Here is a 21,009-nt window from a genome sequence, read left to right as displayed (position 1 = left end):
GCGAGACGCTTTGGTACGTCGTCTCTGGGATTTATTCCGATACCCGATAATCCCGAGGAGACGCTTTGCGGGGCATTTCACCAGGGAGCGGGAATTTAAAAGTCTGTAATTTGACCAAAGAATCTGGAAGAGGGAGGGGAGATGGAGGCTGATAGTTATGGGGGATTGGGGTCTCTTGAGCAGTCCGTGGCCTCTCGCCACAGCCTGGGGAGGCAGGGCAAAGACGAAGGAGAGAGAAACAGAAGAAACAGAGCGACCCTTCAAACTTTGTTGAAATCTGGTGTAATTCTTGTTCTGGCGTTATCTGCTTGGCTGGGATCGACAGCAGGAACCGAAAGAAAAGCAGCAATAAGGAATCTATTTGGGTGCTTAAAGACCAGAGCGAGGCCGTCCTGGTTTGGTTTAAGGGTCCTGAGGGGGTTTGGGACTCCCGGCATCTGTATTGCCGCGAGCGAACCTTCCAGGATGGAGCGTCCTGGCTCCTCCGCCGACACTTGTGGCCTGCAAGCTCGGAAAAACCGCTCTGGACCACAAGGCGGCCTCCCTGTGTCGTGACACTCTGGACTCCCTCCGCCTCGGTCTTCACCCCAACCGACTGTACAAACGTCAGCCCCTCGTCTTTCCCCCCAACTAATTAGCATGATGTATGGCCGGGGGCTCCATGGAAGGGGTGGAATAGTCGGAGGCACTTTGATTACAATAAACAGAGCTGTGGATTTCAAACAAACCCACACACCAGTAAAAAAGCTTTTCCCCCTCTCCGTTCCCTGTGCCAGGCTGCTCCTTGGGTTTACACAGGTGTGTGTGTGTGTGTGTGGCACTTGAATGCTTATGTGCACATATGGGTTTCAATAAATATTGCAGATGAACAACACTGTACCAAATGCCGGGACGCCGGACGTTTACTCAATAAATCAGACTAAATATCTTTCACAGCTTGACGAAGAGCCGCAGGGCCAACGGAAGAAACTCCTCACCAAGTGGTGCTGTTGGTGCAATTATTGCCTCTGTGATGACTTCTCATTACGGGTCAACTAATGAAGAGGGACCGCACGCCACGAGTGATGCTCCCTCTCTCTGGATGTGTATGAGCTCTCTCTTCTCCACAATATGTGGTCTGTCATGCGTCACCATCCAGTTTTCTCCACTCGCAGGAGCGGATTCTCGATTTTCGTGGTCCACGGCTTGATGTTCGGGCAATGATGAATGGGTGGGTGTTGTGTTATTGCAACGGTGAGTCTAGAAGACGACGGGTCTTAGTTCATTCGAGGACAAGAGATGGAGAACATTGCCAAGGCTACGGCACGCAACCGGGAAAGATGCACTTGTGATCTGAAGTCCAATCTGCACAACATCCATCTGTTGCTCTGCAGAAGTCAAACTGCCTTCCTGCTTACACAGAGCCTCTCCACTTTGGGTTTAAGCAAATTGTGTTTGCTTGGTTTTCAAACACAAACGGTAAGACCGGAAAGACATAATGTGTGTGTAGGCAGTTGACAAATTAAAGGAAAAACCTCTCGATAAAGGAGCAGAGGCACTTCACCAATGTGAGGCGTCCTCCATACACGACACGAGCACTGAGTGGTTTGGTGAGGATAAACACGGGACAAAAGTAAAGGCTCAACAAAAGGTTAGCTTCACCTTTTCAGACCCGGAGGGCTGTTTTAAAACATAAAAAAATGGGTAATCAGCTCAAACTTCCAGAAAACCGACATTTTGAAGGGAGGGAACGGCTGAATAAGCGTTTATTTTGAGGGATCTGTGAAGAACATAGCTGCACGACTGCTATGTTAGTGGTACACCAGGAATTGAGGAGGGTCGACATGTTAACTAATAATATCCAAGACTCAAATTCTGTGAAGCATCAGATGAAAAAACTAAACGTTTTTATCATATTTTCATTATAAAGCTGATGTATGACTGCATAGTATAATAATTCATTACCTGTACTAAAAATGGCAACCACATTTTAATGCGTGGTTTGCCTGCATTGCCGCCAATTATAAAAGTTTGTGTTGAGTCCTAAATTTGCAACCCAATTCAACACTTAAAGATGTTTTCTTCTAGAATGGATAAAGTCCCAGAGACCATGACTTTATGTTGTTGTTTTTTCCCCTTTTTATTTGTCACCCATTAGTATAAATGGAAGCCTTCCCTTCCAAAAAAACAAAAACTTACTTCATGGGCCAGAGCGGCAGTGCTGTCCAGGACGGGGACTGGTTTGCTCTCTTCGTAGAGCTGCAGCTGTTCATGGATCTGAAAGGACAGATTGTGTTCATCAGTAAGTGAGAGAGAGAAAGAGAGAGAGAGAGAGAGAGAGAGAGAGAGAGAGAGATCGATGTCGGGCTGCAGAGGCCACGGCGAGGCCTCTGTGAGCAAACACACCACCACACATGTGAGTAAAGTGTGCACACAGCACCCCATGTGCACCGCTACAAGCACACATGTATGAAAACATGTCGCGCCTCCATCCCCACCATGTCCGACTCTCGCACGCTCGCAGTACATCAAAAAGCGGCGGGCGAAGCGCGGCAGAAGCTCACACAGACCGCTTCTAAGTATCGCCGCTCGCTCAGCCACTGTACAAACAATCCAGCTTTCCAGCGAGCATTTGATATGCCCCAGCGGCCCGGTAGGGATTCCAAATCATTTCAACAGTCTGGCTGGACCGGCTAAACATTTCCTTATCAGACTCAACACGGCGACTGCACAATGTTGAGAGACAAAGCTGCATCTCTGGAGACGACGCGGAAACGGAAAGTAGGCCCGGCACGCGTGTTTGCTCATTTACGCGTCATCGCTCCAAAAAGTGATGTGTTGGGGCAATTTAAGAGCAGCCGTGCAGGAATGTGTTGACAGCCTACAGGCTGCTGTCTGGTCTCATCAGAGAACAACAGACAGGGACAACTGTCCTCCCAAGCAGCCACTCCTGCGTCTGTCCTCGGCCCCAGCGTGGTGGGAGGGAGCTCGGCCAACAGTGCTGACTGATGCTGGGCCCCCGGCCCGGGAGAGTACAGCTGGATGTCCCACAATGCATTCCAGCGGCGTGGAGAGAGTGACAGAGAAGCCCCCGGGCCAACGCGGTGTCTGAAGGGCCAAATCCACACACACACACACACACACACACACGGAGCTGTGTCAATTTGCGACAGAGAATCAAGCAAGAGGACAGAAAGAAAAGCAGTTTCTTTGCCGTCACTTTGTGAGCAGCTACAGATGCTGTGTGCAATCAAAACATATGTTTTGGGATTGTTAGACATGGTATTTCCTCCTCACCGCACAAACAGTTTTTTAACTAGACGTCACTCTACAGTAGCAGCTCTATGGATAACGTCAGACGACAATTACAGGATGCGATCTCCACTGGCGATGGTTTTTTTCCAGTATTTTGGCTGAGGATGCAACTAATGATTGTTGTCATTTTTGATTAATCTGTTGATTATTTCCTCGATTAGCTGTTAATCGAGGAAATCTATAAAATGTCAGAAAATGGGGGGAAATCTGTGTTTCCCAAAGCCCTGATGTCCTCAATGGTCTCAACATAGAGTAAAGAAACCAGAACATATTTGCATTTAAGAAGCCAGGATCAGAGAATTTGGACTTTCCTTCTACTAGTTGGTAATTAATTAAATAGTTGAACACTAAATCGATTAATTGATTCAACGTTGCAGCTTTAATTTTGCCCATAGACTTGAGATTTCAGAAAAATACTTCAGTTGAACCTTTGTCCGTCATCTGTCTTTGATAACCACCAGAGTGCATGAAGTCATTTACAACGTATTCTAATGGTCCTTTTATGACATCCTGGTGAGAAAAATGCGACATAACTATGTGTTAAATGTCTTCGAATAAGCACGCCCCTCTCTGTCCGTCAAAACTGCAGCTCAAGTGTTGGCCTTCAACCCGCGCAGCCCTTCTCAGCTCGACTGATCCGCGCAGTCTGCCGCGATAAATCACGACCCGTTAGGACTGCGCCTCGGCCAACAGAGCAGCCAATGCTTCAAGGTCAGCTTAGAGGTTCAAATCCCTGCGTAAAGCCGACATTACTCGGCTATAAAACACGGTGCATTAGGCGCGGCGCGGCGGTAATCTGCTGAAGGGCCGAGGGAGACGGATGGCCGCTCGCCTCGGTTGTTAGAGCACAAAAAGCTGCGACTTGAGGACCCCAGACGACACGCGAGGTGAGACAAATGGCTTTGGAAAGAGCACGGCGTGCAGTGGCTTTGCGAGGGCCTGGAGCGGCGCAGGAATCTGCACGGGAGTAGCGACGAGGCTAAGGGACGGATATAAAAACGGCTACATGCTTGGAGTTCTGCTGTCGTAAAGAGTCGACTCCATGTTTCATGCCATCACATTTAAGAGAGCTGCTCCAGGGCAACTGCTGGACATTTCCCTCCTCATCTGTTTCATTTCACGCAGCCACGTCATATTCGACTCTCTGCCGCTCAAGACGTCCCGCCGGCTCCGCCCCGCGCTCCGACTCCTCCGTCTGTTCTTCTACAGAAGAGGGCCGTAAAAAGCCAGGCAGGCAGCTCCGGTTACTTCATCTGTCCTGATCATCTTTGTAAGAAAACAGATGAACTAAACGAGAGAGGTTGCCAGTGTCTTCGGCGCTCCAACATACCACAGTCCTCGTGACATCTGCTTAGGTAGTTGCTGCTCCACCACCTCGACTTACTTAGTTACTGTGGAATTTCTCCTCCGCTCGCTGAGCAAAACGCAAGGTTGAAATGCTTTTTTATTTACAGTTCAGGACACGTTCCAAGTGCCTGTCCATGACGCAGTGATGTATTTTAAAGTCATTACCCGGCTTTGTGCATAGCGCGCTCTCTGTCCCCTTTGGTGAGGCAGCAGGGCTTGCTGGCAACCGGGAGAAGTGGCCTGGCCTTAAAAATAAAAAATAAAAAAAATACACAGTGAGAGACAGTGTGCTACAGCCAAGGAGGGCTTAGCTCAAACCAGAGTGCGACTCCTGGACACACAGACGAATCAAAGGCTTGGATTCTGAAGCTTCTCCGATGAGAAATGTGGTGCAAAATAAGGCAGAAGAGTCGGGATCAAAATGTTTAAAGTTTAAGGAGAGAATGCTCTGAAGCTGAGAAAAGATGAATGAATGTGCACCTTCACAGAAAGCTTAAAAAAATGAAAAAACACGCTACAAAAGGAGCAGTGTGTGTCCGGTCTCCACAGAGGCCGCCGACTACGCTGTGTTTGCTTCCAGAAATACCCCACAGGCTTAAAATACACACAGGTGGAAAAAAAAGTGAGGAAAAACACTAACACGGGTAAGAAATTGATATGAAGAAATTCCAACAAGGATGGACTGGAACCAAAACATAACATCCATCTTCATCTTCCTCAGACGAGAGGTCCAACCACTGCGAAGGATCACTGTTGAGGTTAAGGGTCAGAGGCCTTGGAGACCTCTCAAGAATCCTTTATGAGTCAGTAATACAAACTGTATTGATGTTCTCTTCGTGATCAAAGAACAATGACCGCCTCGAGCCTCGAATGTCAACGTGGAGGTTCGACGTAGGAGAGAGAAAAAAGCCTTACAAACGCTAATCCAGACACACTACGAAGCAAGCAACGTCTGGCACAGAGAGAGGGAGAGAGCGTGCAAGTGAGCGAAGGCTTGATAGATGGAGAGGTGGGCTGATGGAGGGAGAAAGAGAGGTCTGGAGATCACAGGGCTGGATAGTGTTTCTGATTCGGAGTCCTGAGCTCAAGGCCTCTGGTTAACGTCCGCTGCCCGGAAAACTTCAGGTCGGACCGGTTGGGGTTGACGATCTTTCTCCCGCTCCCGTTTCTACATCTACCCACCGGAGCGGATCCGGTATCAGGCCTGCGTGAATCCACCAGGGCCCGATCGCTTGGTCTGATCCAGAACACCTTGTCAACACTCCGTGGCCTGGTGGACTAGACCGAGTTAGGGAGACGGGAAGCGGGGCATCACAGACAGACGTGCAGGGTTGCAACTAGAATAGCTGTGAAATGATATGTTTACTCAAAAAGCAGAAAGAGGAAAATGTGCCCTTTTCTTCTGCTCTAGTAGGTCAGTTTACAAAGCGCTGGCTGGAGACCTGGCGTGATGACGTCAGGTCCTGGACATTGCACTGTGGTTCGCGAACAAGCCAGGATATGACAGCCCCATTCTTCATCAGTCCGCTTAGGGAACAACCAGCAAGTTTACACAGACCAAAATTCAATTCACCCCAGTGTGAAGAAGGAGCAGATATTAGATACGACAGCATCCACTCGGCATTGCCATTAGTGGTAACTAAGTTTACACAAAGGGGAGCACTTTGAACACTCTTTCATCGCAGATCGACCGTTCCAAATGAATAATAATCTTATGTGGTGGTTAATCTACCAAAATGTAGACGGAAGGTCTGGCAAGGCTTTCAGACATTTGTTTTTTCTGTCGACACAAAGACTTTACGATGCCGTCGATAAGCCTCCCTTTGACAGAAATTGGTTTAACTTTCTAGAATCATTGACTACATGCAAACTAATATTCTGAATTTGATATGGGTTGTGTAAACAGCATATTCTGTTTGGATATTCCAATTAAGGACATCTTTCAAATGTATGAGAGGTATGCCGATAATAATAATATTAACAATACATTTTATTTGTATTGCGTTTAAAAAAAAAAAAAAGGCAATCAAAGGCAGTTTACATGGTGAAAACAGAATACCATTTAGGTTTTAGGAGCATTCTTTGGACATTATACAGTCAGATTATAGCTCTCCGTTGGGGTTTACTTGCTCGTTTACGGTCAGCTCCGTGCGTTGTACACAAACCAACGAGCCAACAGTTTGCAGGGTAAAAGGTAAAAGATGTCAGAAGCTCACATTCCTGATTGGAAGCAGGAAGACCTACTTCATTAAACATTACAAAAGACTTGGATATCAACAGGTTTCTGGGTATAAGAAGAAAAAACAAGTCCACCACACCAGTGTTAAACTTTGGACGAACCCTTGTTTTTCTTATTTTTTTAAATGCACCTCTGCACGTAAACCGGAATATAAGTGAAATATTTATTTTCATTTGCCATGTAATCCGCTTCGTAGGATTACTGGGCCTCATGCAAGATCCACACCTACACATTTTTTCTTAAGTGGCTTGAAAGAGTGATTTAGGAGAACTTGCTGCACTCCAATTTTCTCGCTCATTTACAAATCTCATGAGCACAGGCTCATTTACGCACAGGTGGCCTTCATCATGCTTAACGCTGGTCATTTACACAGTTGTTTGAAGTTAGGTGAGTTTTCTGAGTCTGACGTGGCACCATACAAAAAAAATATAAGCAGATGAAAATGTTCTTGCATGAGGTTCTATGTCTTGGGGGGGAGAATATATATATATATATATATATATATATATATATATATATATATATATATATATATATTGCTCATGAGCTCATTAATGCTGAGCAGAGACTTCACACCAGCCCAGCACCTTTCCTTGACCAAGACCCCATACAGAGCGGTGCTCACAGGGCTCGCTTCTCATTTGTTGTGGGAAAAGGCCTGGAGAATGTGACGGCTAATTGAGAACTAGCAGCAGATCCGATGGACGAAGGAGAGGAAGAGTGAGCGAGAGAGAGACCAGGGCAGCTGGCCAACAGCCATGACAGCCACATCATTTAGATCGGGGATACATTTCCTCCTAGCGCTCTTGGAGAAGGCAGCAGAGAGGCCCCCGACACCACCTCCATGGACGCCAGGTATCCTGTCAGGCCGGGACAGAGCAGGACAGTCACACTTGTGTACCTACTAAGACGCTCTCGAGACACATGCAGCTAAAATCCCTGTTTTCAGCCTCTAACCTTGCACAGTATAACAACATCACCAAGGGAAGTGGCATGTATGAGAAACAGGATTCTGAATGACTAAGGGCATGAAGCCAGGACGAACACATTTGACTTAATGAATCGGATCGATGTGAGTACCTTTGACGCTGTCACTTCAACGTACTCCTTTGTGGAGACTACCTATAAAGCCCCAGGTGAGCCCATGATGTCTTCAGGCAGTTCTCGGGCCATGTGGGAGCCATAAATACATTTTATGGCGCCATGAACCTAATTTTCCATATTTTGTGCATCGCTCCTATGCTCCATATCCTATTAAGATTGGCTTTGTATCGTGTAGACCTTCTGGTTTCACTTTGAGTCCATTTTTTTGCTAAGGAAGACGAAATCGAGGTCAACCAAAGTGACCTGGAATAATGGTTGTGGGATTGCTCCAGAGATTTACCTTGATTACCAATGCAGACATCTGACTGATAGAAATGGGTACTGGTGGATATGCAGACCTCTCCTCGTTTTCACTGTCCAACCAGTGCCGTAGAAATGGTTCAAAGCAATGCTGTTAAAGTTTATTCGGTAGGGCAAAAGACAGTCTTGAGTGTGGCCCGTTGACGGGGGAGTTTTCCTCTTCCTTTCCTTGTCCCTATCACAACCTTGCCTTTGGCTCCATCCATCGTCTGTTCATCGAGCTCTTCTGGCTCAGCTCAGAGGCGCTTGTTTGTGGACATTGAGCATGATCTTTCGACTTCATGCTGTAGTCAACCATTAAACTCCTATGAAAATATTTGGAAGGTAGCCTAAGCACGGAGTATAAAATTGCAAGGAAGGGGGGTTTATTTCGGATTCAACTGAGGTTTTCAAACTGTAAATAACCACCCGGCTTGTGTCGGAAACAATATTTTCTAGAAACAAATAGCAAGTTGAAGCACTGTAACTACAATCTGCACAATGCTCTTTCACTACCGTACCAAATAAGAAAAGAAGAATCTACTCTGAGTTGACTGGGAGGTGACATGAATATGAAGGTTATCTCTTTTTAAGGATGGAAGCTCCCTTCTCCAAAGCAGCCGGCAGGTATTTGCCTAACTCCCCGCGAGGGTTCCTATTCCCCCAAAATAATAAATACAGACATCAGAGGCGACCAGTGTGCAGTACGTGCTGACCACAGACAGTACGAGTGGATCTCTGAGGTGGTATAGGTTTACAGGCTGAGTCCTGAACCAGACTATTAGAAAGGTTTTATTAGTGCGCACAGGGTTTGGGGCTTAAATGAGTCACAGAGAGCCGTTCCAGCAGGGTGAGAGGTTTAGAACAATTTCGTTTTTGTGATCTTCCTCGTGTAAAGGGGACCTGGAGCATTGGTATGTTTTGAGGTGTGGAAAGGATAAGATAAGTGCCCAAAAGGGCAAGTCTACGGCTGTCGTCAAGGAGTAGAGCTAACGGACATTACAGGGTGAGTCATAGAACTTGGAGGTCTACCCAGAGTGCGATCCAGTTATTCATGGGATACCAAGTCTGGTACTCAAGGAATACAGTCCAGTTTGTCTGAAAATGTGCTCATTTACCAAAAATAGCTGAAACTTTCCACTTGGGCACAAGCGTCAGCTGCAGCACCTTTACATGTCATTAAAGGCCTGCAGCACTGAAGAACAAACTGGCAAGCTCGCGTCAATGTTGCTGTGCAACAATGTCGCAAGTGCCAAGCCTATTAGCAACTAACAGGAGCAGCATTTAAGGGAAAACTGACTGACCACAAAATGAGGGATCTTGGGGCCTGGCTAAAGGCCTGCTGACAGAAACTTGGTCTTTAAAAGAGAGCCCCACCTGAGGCAGGTGGAAATTGAATATTGTATTATATTTCCTGTGGCTTTTTTGTGGAGCTGGAACTTGGCAGCGGAACAGTGAGTGTGGTGGAATTTATAGAAAGCACACTCGAAGTAACTCCCCTTAATTGAAAGGAGGGGAACTGTCCGCGTCGTTTTAGCTATGCTAGCTGTACGCGCCAGCGCTCGCATTACATGTCAGCTCTGATGCTGCACCGATGAAAAGTCTGCAAAATGAGGCGAACCTGCGAGCCCCCGGGGCCCCGCTGAAAGACGATATTAGAAAATATTTGCTTCATCTCTGTGACATAATAGGATTAGGAGGGACGTGAGAGGCTGTCCCAACCATCTGACGAGGGCAGGTGAGGGGAGAAGGAAAGAAGTCTGGTTTAGGTCTTCATGTAGGTCTACTTTCTCGTGTCTCTTCCCGTCTTTGACACCTCTTCCTCTGGTCCTTCTCTCTCCCCCCCAGACTGACTGACCAGTAACTGATGCTTCGTAATAACCCAGGTGAGGCTTGATCGTTTCCATATGAGCGACCTGGGTTGCCGAGTCTGTCAGATTAACATGACGTGTGTGTGTTTTCTCTTTGCTGTTTAGCCATTCCCAAAGTATCCCCTTCACAGCCGTGTGGAATAAAAAGGTGGAATCTGTGGAGATTTCTTGGCGGCGGGGCTTTAGAGGAAGGGGACAATTAAGGTTTTTATTAATGGTGTGCCACTGACGTTAGCCATGTTCACCTGAAGCTGGTCCCTGCTGTAAGGCGAGATGGTTGTTCTGTACTTCTGTGTGTTTCAATGTCTGCCTGTCTGTCCATTTGGCTCACGGGCTGACAGGCTGGCTCACGTTTCCGTACCAAGTAGAAAGCAGAGGAAACACATAGTTCTGCTTGTCTGGTCCGGGGCAGTTTCCACTTATGCCTCCACGTTAATGATAAGAGACGCTAAAAGCAGCTCGGTTTCTCTCCGTTGAATTAAACAGAAGAGGAAGAAGAAAAAAATGGTCAAAACATGCTGTGTGTGGTGAGGAAATAATGTGGTTCTTTGATGTTTCACTGACGTATTTGATCATTTTGTGGCTGCGATGGCGAGACGTGACTGTTGCTGTATCGTACTGTCGGTATTCGTTCTGCCACGGTAGCAACAGTGAATTGGGTCACATTAGCTTGAACCTAATACTTAGTGAATTGCAAGGCCCCAAACTGAGAGCTACTCACCATCTAGCTGGCACATGAACAGTGGGATTCAAATATTGGAATGGCTTTTAGGGAGTTAATCATTGACCATTCAGCTCTTCTCACATGCAAACACACCACACACCTGACATTTCAGCTTTTGTCCATCCCTAAACTCAATTTGATTGCCTTTGTAAGCAGTTTTAACAAAAGAAAAAAAAGTTTTAGAAACTACTTCCAAGATCTCACCGCCCTTTTGCCACTGGTATGGTTGGTATTGCTGAGACATCCTTTTCTTCCTGTAAGTCCACCCATCCAAAACTTACCCAAACACACCCTCTCTTTAGCTACTTTCTCCAGCTCCACCTGAGCTTTTAAGGCGTTCCTAGGTCAGATGGGATAACTAATCCCTCACGTTCTGTGTGTGTGTGTGTGTGTGTGTGTGTGTTTCTGTGTGTGGATGTGTGTGTGTGTGTGTGCGTGTCTGTCTGTGTGTGTGTCTTTGTGTGTGTGTGTGTGTGTGTGTGTGTGTGTCTGGAATACCTCATATGGCTCTCAATGGAGAAGAGCAGTGGTGCAGCTATTTAACTCGTAGGTGAGCCCAAAAACACCATGCTAAGAAAACCAAATTTGATTGACTGACTTCACTACTCAAAGATCAAAGACCGGTTGGTAAAATTAGAGTTTGTCCTCATCGTTTGGTTCCCTCTTGCCTCAGGGTTCATACACATTGGATTTCCATGACTTTTCCATGACTTTAAACCAAATTTCCATGACTAAACATTTTGTGAAATCTGGGTGTAAACATGAAAAAGTGAGTAAATGTAGTATTTAAACTAACAATGAGAATACAAAGCATACAGTAAACCTTAAATGACACAAATGAATGAGACAATAGTTTGATTAAAAGAGTAAACATTTATATAGATGCCTGTATGTATGCCTGCTTATATTTTGAGCGTCTTTCTTTTAAAAGCATATTCATTATTTCAAACTTGGTGTAAATGAACGACATGAACATATTTACATGATTTACATTTACATGACTTTTCCCAAAAGTTTTTTTTCAAGCACTTTTCCAGGCCTGGAAATAACCATTTTAAAATCAAGGTTTTCCATGACCGTATGAACCCTGATCTAACTCTAACCTTCTCTTTGTGTATCTTTTGATAATGTGTGTGTCTACTTGTGATGTAAGGACAATTTCTTCTTAAAATGGGTGCAAAGCTTTCTTCACCCCAGGTAAAGAGCCTGTGAGGACATGGCACTCCAGTTTCAACAGCACTGACAGGTTGAGTTACTCTCGCAAGTTTAGCCAGGTATAATCAGGGGTGTTTAGAGGGCGAGGTGAATTGAACGCTCCACCCTTATGTCTGGCTAACCATCACAGAAACATGATGCCACCTTCATTAGCATCACTCCATATGCCCCACACTACGCTGTGTTTTCTTTGGGGCCGACGAGAATGAGAGCCTGAACATGGGCAGGCCCTGCCCATCATTATCCTTGTTCGAGAGGCCTTATTCTTTGGCCATTCATAACAATCCCGGCATCAAATGAAACCCGTCTGGTTTCCTCTAGACCCGACATCGGGGTTTTGCTAAAGCGACTGAGGTATGCCGTAATTCAGCCACTTTTACACGCTCACATCGGCGCATTACAACCCTGGATCCTGAACAAACATGCTTACACAAAAAAAAGACTTCCTCCCAAAGGGAGGGGATGAAAATTATGTCAATTTTTCTCTCCCAATCGTCTCTGTGACATAATGACTCTGGCTGGAGAGAAAGAGAGCCCACCAAAGGGGGGGATGTATCATGCCAGCACATGAAAAAAGTGCTGGGCAATCTTTCAAAATGGAGACCATATACAAAGGACACAGTCAAATGTAGCCCAAACCATTAGAGACGTTTTCTTTGTAAATTGAGCAATAAAGCATTCTCAGTTACATCAGTGAACCAGAGGAAGAGCTGAAGCAGTGGTTACATGTATTTGCTGGTTGAATAGTGACTGACAAACAAGCCGATTCAAAGCACAAAAGCCCTACTGTTCCCTTTCCAGTAGCCGGAGAAGAGGAAGAAGGAGACTGGCTGCCGATTGCAGAGGATCCCAAGTGAAAATGAGGTTAGGCCAGACAGACAGAATGTGTTACATTCATTACCTCCGCCTGTCTGCGAGCGTATGAAGATATGAAGTGTGCTCATCCTCTCCCCAAACTCTGCAGCTATCCAGTTTAACAGGCAGTAACCGGACCACAGGCCCATTCACGCTGGCAGAGGTTGAGTTAGAAGATCTGGGTGGGTAGGCTGTTGGAATGACAATAAACTTAGCGAAGTATGGATGAGGCCGCACGGAAGGAGGTCGGTTGAAGCGGGATCGTGCAAAGGTGCAAGTGTGCGTTTTCATGTGAATAGGAGGTCGGATCAGGGGTCGCGGGAGACGGAGTCTGTAACGACGAGTAACATAGGCCGAGACGCAGATTTATGGAGATTCCACTTCCTGTGTTGAAATAGATATTGTCTGTCTGAACTGAGACTGTTATAACTTTATATATATATATATTTTCTTTTTTTCTAATAGAACGTATTATTAAAACAGCGAGACCAATGATATCTACTCATCTGTAGCCAACTAGATGTCTTCTAGCGTCTCTGATCATACGCAGGATATAAAAATGAGAAAAATACTGGGATTAAGATTGCTCCCTAAATTGAATTACTGATGATTATTTAACCGTTGCTCCTTAAATCCCCAAAATGTTTTAACAGCACTTGCATGAACATGATTTTTCTACAGCGCTGGAAATATAAATCACTAGTTTTATGGTCTGCATGTATAAAGTGAAGTGCCTCAAAAGTGTGGATTTGCTCTTGGAAAACAGCGGTGCGCTGGCGATACTGTAAAGTATTGAAGAACATCTCAACTCAACCCCCAAGCCAACGCACAACTCTCAAAGAAAGAGGTGCCCTGTTCTCGTTTTTACCTTGACCAGCGATCGGAGGCTTTTCTCCCCAAACATGTCCTGGAGGAAGGCGTTGTCCTCGGGCCGGCTGACATGGGGCTGCAGCTGCGAGGGCAGAGCCGCCAGCAGCTCATACAGACCTGTGGACGGGGGGAGAGAGTCAGCAAGGCAGTGGGAGGAATTAGTGCATGCACAGTCACACGCGAAAAAACACACGCATAGAAACAGATGTGCATACATCTGTAGTTTAATAATACATAGCAGAGCATAACTGCTGTACGTGTGCAGGAATATATATAGGCAGTCAAGACAAGACAACGCATGCATTTGTAAACATACACATGAATGCCTACACTTTTATAGGCTCACACACGCCTTTCATCTCTTCTTCTTATTTCTTTTTGTGTGACCAATACACACAAAAACTAAATATGCACCAGAAAGGGTGACAAACTTTGTGCCGCTCTTTTGCTCGTCCCTGGAAGGAGAAGGAAACATAGGAGGCAATAAAGCACTTCCCCCCCAGCCTCTACTTCCCACCATTGTCCCGGCCTTTCCTGTTGTTTGAGGAGCACTGCTGTCCTGTGTGTGCCCAATCAGAAACAACCTCAAACACACTAGAAATTCCACTTTTGATCAGTGTAAAACTTCAATATTGACCTTCAGTTTGTTGAACTCTAAACAGATGGCACACATGCCTCAGGAGGCTTCCCATCCACACATCCTTCAAGCCTGCAAACAATCAATCTCTGGAGTAAAATGCATGTGAGTTTGCTAAACAGAAGTTTTGGAAGAAGTACTAAGGATGAACTCAGTGTGGCTGATAAAGATGAAATTATTATTATTATTTAAAATTCAGTCTACGGAGAACCGGACTGGCGAGATGATGGTTTCAAGTTTATGCCGAGGAGAGGAGGTGAAGCACCAAACAGAGACTAACCGATGGAGAGTAGCAGCAGATATACGTGTTTACTGGTCTTCAGGGTGGCTGGGATCCACGAAACTAGGGGACAATTTAAAAAGGTCAGGCCCATAAAGAGTGCCGTCAAACTGGGTTGTTTGCATCAAAGCCCCCTTTATAAATGCCCCATTAAAAAGCCCCCTCCCTCTAGATTCAAACTCATCAAAACACAACCAGTGGTTGAAGCCCCTTTGAAAATGCTACCGATCATGTGAAGAAATTCCAAACACATTTACGGCGGAGCCATCGAAACGTCAAAACAAACTTGAGCGGCTTTGGCTACCTCTCTGAGAGTCTTTCATCAGAGGACGGAGTGGAAGAGAGGACAGAGAGAGGGAGGGGAAGAAGAAGAAGAAGATGAAGAAGAAGTCGTCCCACGGACGCAACCGGAGTAATTCAGAGCTGAGAATGATTGATTGAAAACAAAGGTTGACGTCGTTGGCTAGATGAATGACTGGCTGACTGCACTGGCGGGCGCTCTGACTGGGTTAGAGCAAGTGTGTGCTGGCAGCTCCGACGGCTTGGCGGGAGAGGCCAAGGCTGACTAACTTAGCTCATGGCATGTCATGTCATGTGCTGCTGCTGCCGCTGGGCAGTCAGATGGATGGAGTGTCATGTGCCACTCTCAACCCTCTGCTTTCCATTTTGGACGGGGGGGAGTTTGGCGGTCTTTGAGCAGAAGCACAGGATGCGTCAAGACGATATTCCCAACCCTGTTCCCCATGTCACAACACGGACTCTGAGCCGTGTTAGCGCCTCATGCCTCACCGCTACGACAGCTCTGTGGTGAAGAAAGGAGGAGAGGAAAAAGCCACTGGAAGACAAGAGAGGAGCTCTACACATGACACGTGTGCAGCAAGCTCAGTTTTACTCAAGCTCGGTGTGTGATATTGACCCCGGTATGTGATCATCCAACGCCCGGTTCTGTGGTCAACCTCACTCGTTTACAACTGTGAACTCCCAACAGAACATCTCACATTATATATATATATATATATATATATATATATATATATATATATATATATATATATATATATATATATATATATATATATATATATATATACATTATTGTGGACATGAGATGAGGTGAGGGCTGTAGGAAGTGAGAGTGTGTGGATGTGTGTGTGAGTGTGGAGGGAGATATGGTAATGTCATTACTATCGGCCGCGGTGAGATACCAGTAGGAGGGGATGAAGGGATGAAGGGATGGAGGGAGGGAAGGAGAGAGCAAGAGTACCTAAGCATTTTTCTCTCCAGGTCCGAAGTCTCCCCGCCTGTCTACACTCTCAATAATTCAACTCTTTATTCCTTCTGACAACAATTCCTCCCTATTCATGCTGGGAAAACCTAAACAACATGTGCATCATGAGAAACACAGAAATAATCGACATAACGGGGGAAATGGATGAAAAGACAAGCTTCCACTGTGCTCGGCTTCTGGGGTCACTGTGTCAGGCTGAACCCCGTGAACCAGAGAAAAACCCGGTTTCAAACAACAACAGAAAAAGAGCTGCAAGAGGAGCCAAGAGCTAAACAAGGACTCTGCAAAGCTGAAATTAAATGTAAGAATGTACGACTGGACAGGCGAGGAGGAGAAATGGAGGGAGAGAAAGGAAATGAGCCAAAGAGTGACCACAGTGGTGGTAAAAATCACTGTGTGGACACTATAAAAAAGTGGAAATGAGAACTAAATCCAGTGCCAGATGTATGGACACATACGTATTGGTCTGAAACATCAGAAACCATGTCCAGCGCAAACACTGGGAGACAAAATGAGAGAGGGGGGAAGAAGAAGAAGAAAGGGAACAAGATTGCGCCAACCCTTCACCGCTAAAGGGTGGACCGACTTGTTTCTTGCAGGGCTGGTCTGGCTTCATTCGGTTTGTTTTGGCCGGACTATTCTGAACCCTCTCGTGCGGCGGTTGTGTGTGTGTGTGTGTGTGTGTGTGTGTGTGTGTGTGTGTGTGTGTGTGTGTGTGTGTGTGTGTAGCGGACCTGGCAGTGTCTTGTAGTGGACCACGAGGTTCTGTTGTGGCTAGTGCCGGCCCAGCCCTGCCCAGAGGTCCTGAAGACCGGCATGATGTTGCGCCGGATGGCCGAAACAGTCTTCAGAGAAACCGGAGAGGCCAGGGCCCCAAGAAGCTTCCCGTACGGAGGAAGTGACCACTTTAACTGCCAAACAGTACTTCCCCTCTCACGCCTACACCTCTACAGCAGTTAAAGAAAATAACGGATCCCTTTTATGTAAAACACTCAAATTTCAGACGATGAAATGCATCAAATTGCTAGTCACACGGGTCAACAGGGGGGTTTTAGGGCAAAGCAAGGCTATGAAATTACAGGGATTAATCCACCAACACTGGGTTTGTACGGGTTCTAAAATATGACCCTCGCCATGACATTGTAATTTAGGCGCCGTTTACTTACAAGGCAGACTAGGCCACATGGGCTGCTGAGACAAATTTATCAGTCTGTCCATAACTTTACATGTTGGGGGACCCCACTTCCATCTTGTAACCGAGCTACACACAGAAAGACGAACTGTCTGGTGAAAATGAACTTGTTCGGATACAGGAAATGAGCGCTGGGTTTTCGACTCAGGTTCCTCCCCCCTGCACTTTCTCCTAGGTGCCGAATGAGTTATTGACCTCCCTCATCTATCATTCAGGGATACGTTTAGAGACTCACCAGACCGCTGGGGGAAGAGAGTTGTGACAACACGTGGGAGCTTTCTTCGCAGCTCTCCGTATGTCAAACCCCGCATTGTGTACGCGCGAGGGCCATGTGTACAGAAAAATGGTGGCAGACCACGGGGGGCGGGAGGAGAAGCAGCTGCAGACTTCGTCGCCTAATCCACTCAAGGTTGATTTACGCCCTCGCTCTCTATTCGAGAGTGGAGGAAAGGCAGACGGAGACAGAGCAGCGACGGGAAAACAAATTTAAGCCAGGATCAGTGAAGGAACACGATGTCTGCGATACATACCGACATAAACAACATCTGATTAAAGTGCGTGTGCAGACAGAAGAGGAGTGATGACACTCAGGACAAAGGAACGCCGGGGACTGATGGCTTTCTGCAACAGCAAGAAATAACAATTACAGCGATGATGACTCCTGCACTAGTGTAAACACGCTTTCCCCCGAAGGGAGAAAGTCGAGACAGACAGTGGGCGGGAAGATGGATTTAACCCGAGTCAGGTGCCAAACAAAAGGAGAAGTGTTTAGGGCCCCTTGTTCACGGCCAACACAGGACTGATATGTCATCAGCCCACGGCCCCCAAACCACTTCTGTCCCGTCCTGAAGACTACCAGCGCCTGACCCCTTTTTAAAAAGGAAGCCGGAGCAGGGGAAAGCACAGCACTGGTTGTCTGGATAAAGCAGCCATGCCGCTGTTGCGGCCTCACCTTCCAGACATAAAATTATATAGAATTACACGACGCATTAGCGGAGCAGACGCTGTGATCTTTAAACATAACTTACAACGAGTCCAGCAGCGTTCTACTTGGGATATAACCGTTGAAGAGGCGTAATATATAAGGCTGGCCCACGAACGTAACAGCAGGAATCCGTGCTCCGTTCAAGCCCACAAGCCTCCCATTACCGGCTCCAAAGACTTAACCGCTCCTCATTAAAAAAAGGTCAGGGTACCGAGCCCTCCAATACCATCTTCAATGATATTTCAGCGTCACGGCCTCTGACTAGCTCCATCATTTGGGAGGGGTATAAAAAGAAAAGAGCGAGTGGCTTTTGCAAGATGTTAGTTCGAGATCCACGGCATGGAAAAATGACTTCAGGAAGCACAGTGGGCCGGTCCAGGTGCAATCAACCGTCACTCCGATCATATATCGACTGTTTCACTACCGCAGGCTGAACTCTGCCTGTGTGTCATTTCAGGGCCTACAAAGAAGCCGCGGTCCTTGCTGAGATCATGCTTCTTTCAGGGGGAGCAAAAACAAACCCAGGTTGCAGGAGCCTTATCAAACGCTGCATTTCAGAGCCAGGATAGGGCAAGCTTTTCAAAAAAGGCATTGACTTTATTTCATCCCATTTTCAACATGCCATTGAGTATCACGTAGCGACTGCCCCGCCCGTCCTCTGCTCCATGCTTCGTCACACCTTTACGCTTCAAAGGGCTGTCAGCACATTGAAAACAGAGCTCGGGACAAAAGTACAAGTCTAATCAGCATAATTGAATGCATATAGTCTGCAGGATCCCTCAGCGAGCCAGCAGTGTTTTCGGCTACAACGGTTCTAACGATCACACCGCAGACAAGTGAGGCTTGAGTGGAAGCACCTGCAACGTTGGAGTTAAAGCAGGGAACTTGGTATCTTGTCCAAACTTCCCTCCAACTCACAAATGATATATAATGTAAGGAAAGATGGAAAGGGAGACAAATTGATAATGGAGGAAAGACGAAAGGTTAGGATTATCTATCTGGGCAGACAAAAAGACGATGACAGAGACCGCATCGTGAATAAAGACAGATATATGAGATGCGGAGGATGGAGCGCCAGTCTGTCGGATGCCAGGATGGAAGGTTCTGATGTCTGTGGGAAGGCCGAGTTCGTCCGTCCAGAACTTCTTTCTCCTCCGATGGAGATGAAAGGCTGACGTTTGGCGCAGACCAAGCAAGCTAAGCTTAGACTCCCTCTAACACGGTACACAAAACACAGACGCCACAACAACCTAGCCACGTCCAAATGACCTGCCACCTCTGTTTATTATGGCAATGGAGCAGCGGCAGACTCTCTGGCTCGGGCCCGCATGTTCTGTCCAAAGTCGTGGGCCAGCTACTTATTTTTCAGCGAGTCTTCCAGGGACATCAGGGGCGGGCGAGCCAATACCACCTGAAAGGCTTCATTTTTTAATCACACACTAATGGCGGTGCAAATTCGTGGTTGGAATTTGCACTCTAAATCTTTCGCCGTCTCACTCTCAAAGTCGCAGGCTATTACTCAACATCCCACTGCCTGGTTGTCAAACGGCGCACACGGCCTGTAAAGCTGTTTTCAGGTTCTTTATAATGCAAGTGAGCATGTAATGCCCGCCAGTGACCGATTTAGTAGCCTGTGTGCCTTGGATGGGAAGAGTGGAGGATGTCATTCTACCTCAACAAAAAGAGAAAGAATTCTTCGTATTCAAACAAATAAAAGTCATCGTTCCTCACTCTCAGTCGCACTCACTTGGTTTCTCTCTTTTACATCTGCTTCCTTTGCCTGTGTTTTCATTTTTTTTTGCTAGAATGATGTGGAAATTTTTGTTCTGATGTAACTGGAAACAGGGAGCTCTTCCAGTGGCAACAAATCGTTGTGTTTCAGTACTGTATCACTGCGGCACAGGGCCGGCGACTGGCCAAGCACCACGACAAATGGAAGCTCCCAGAGGAACGCCCACCCACCCTCCACCCTCCACCAAAGTCCTCCTCCAACCTTCCCCCATGACGAGGCCGGATGCTCTGGATTCTTGTCACCAGGATGGAAAAAGTTAGTTTATCTTGACAGAGGAAAAAAACAAAAAACAATATGACCATATTCTTAGATCTCATACGATTCAGAGATCAGTGTTTCTGTGTATGCATTGTATCCTACACAGGGAAGTGCCTCACCATAGGAATGTCTGCATCTCATTACTCAGAATCATTATGGAGCCATCACCTTTTCCAAAAAAGGGGGAGTTCAAGATTGGAGAGGATAAGATGACTGGAATCGCTCATCTAACGCTCCCGCACAAACATGCACACATGGAGCCAGTAAGTTATTAGCGTATCTGGTAAAAGCGTTGTCCCATCGCAAGATTTCCATGTGTAGTCTTTCATGCGAGTGTCGCCCACCTCCTCCGCAGCTGTGCATGGCTGAACCACCCTTATCTTTAAATGCAGTGCGGGGGCCGTAAACCTTGATAGAACACGCAGGTACGGCTTGGAATAACACAGTTAACTTTAATAAGGTTATAAAAAGGGCATTGGGGTCTTTAGAAGTGCCTGCTCAAGAGTGTGTGCGCTAGGTTTCGGGCTGGTCTCGGGTGTGTTGTTTAAGGGGCACCATGCAGAGACTGTAATGGCACATGGGGAGGGGGGCTTGTCAGCCGGCAGTTGAGTTAGCAGCACTATTGGGCTGACCAGTCAGTCAAAACCAGCAGATTTCAAGCGACGACTAATCAGGAATCTCACCAACGTGCGTCTTTGTTCACGTCAACCTGAGTCAGAGGTTCTGTGTAACAAGCAGTCATTGGAAACTGTTTGGAAAAGGGCATTGTATGAACCATC

At 46.6% G+C, this 21,009-nt stretch overlaps 1 protein-coding gene across 1 annotated transcript in view; it reads right to left on the bottom strand.

Moving 5' to 3' along the window:
- The window catches only part of mpp7a (MAGUK p55 scaffold protein 7a), a gene marked incomplete at its 5' end in the record, with an annotated part of 91,404 nt that overhangs the window by 65,799 nt on the left and 4,596 nt on the right, over window positions 1–21,009 (bottom strand). Inside the window, 2 exons of the mRNA XM_079234443.1 lie at window positions 2,179–2,256; window positions 13,797–13,915. Coding sequence (XP_079090569.1) covers window positions 2,179–2,256; window positions 13,797–13,915 — 197 coding nt within the window. The remainder of the gene's footprint in view (window positions 1–2,178; window positions 2,257–13,796; window positions 13,916–21,009) is intronic.

Source organism: Taurulus bubalis, assembly GCF_910589615.1.
Source record: "Taurulus bubalis genome assembly, chromosome: 18".
NCBI classification, from domain to species: domain Eukaryota; kingdom Metazoa; phylum Chordata; class Actinopteri; order Perciformes; family Cottidae; genus Taurulus; species Taurulus bubalis.
This window is presented reverse-complemented; position numbering and strand designations above follow the sequence as displayed.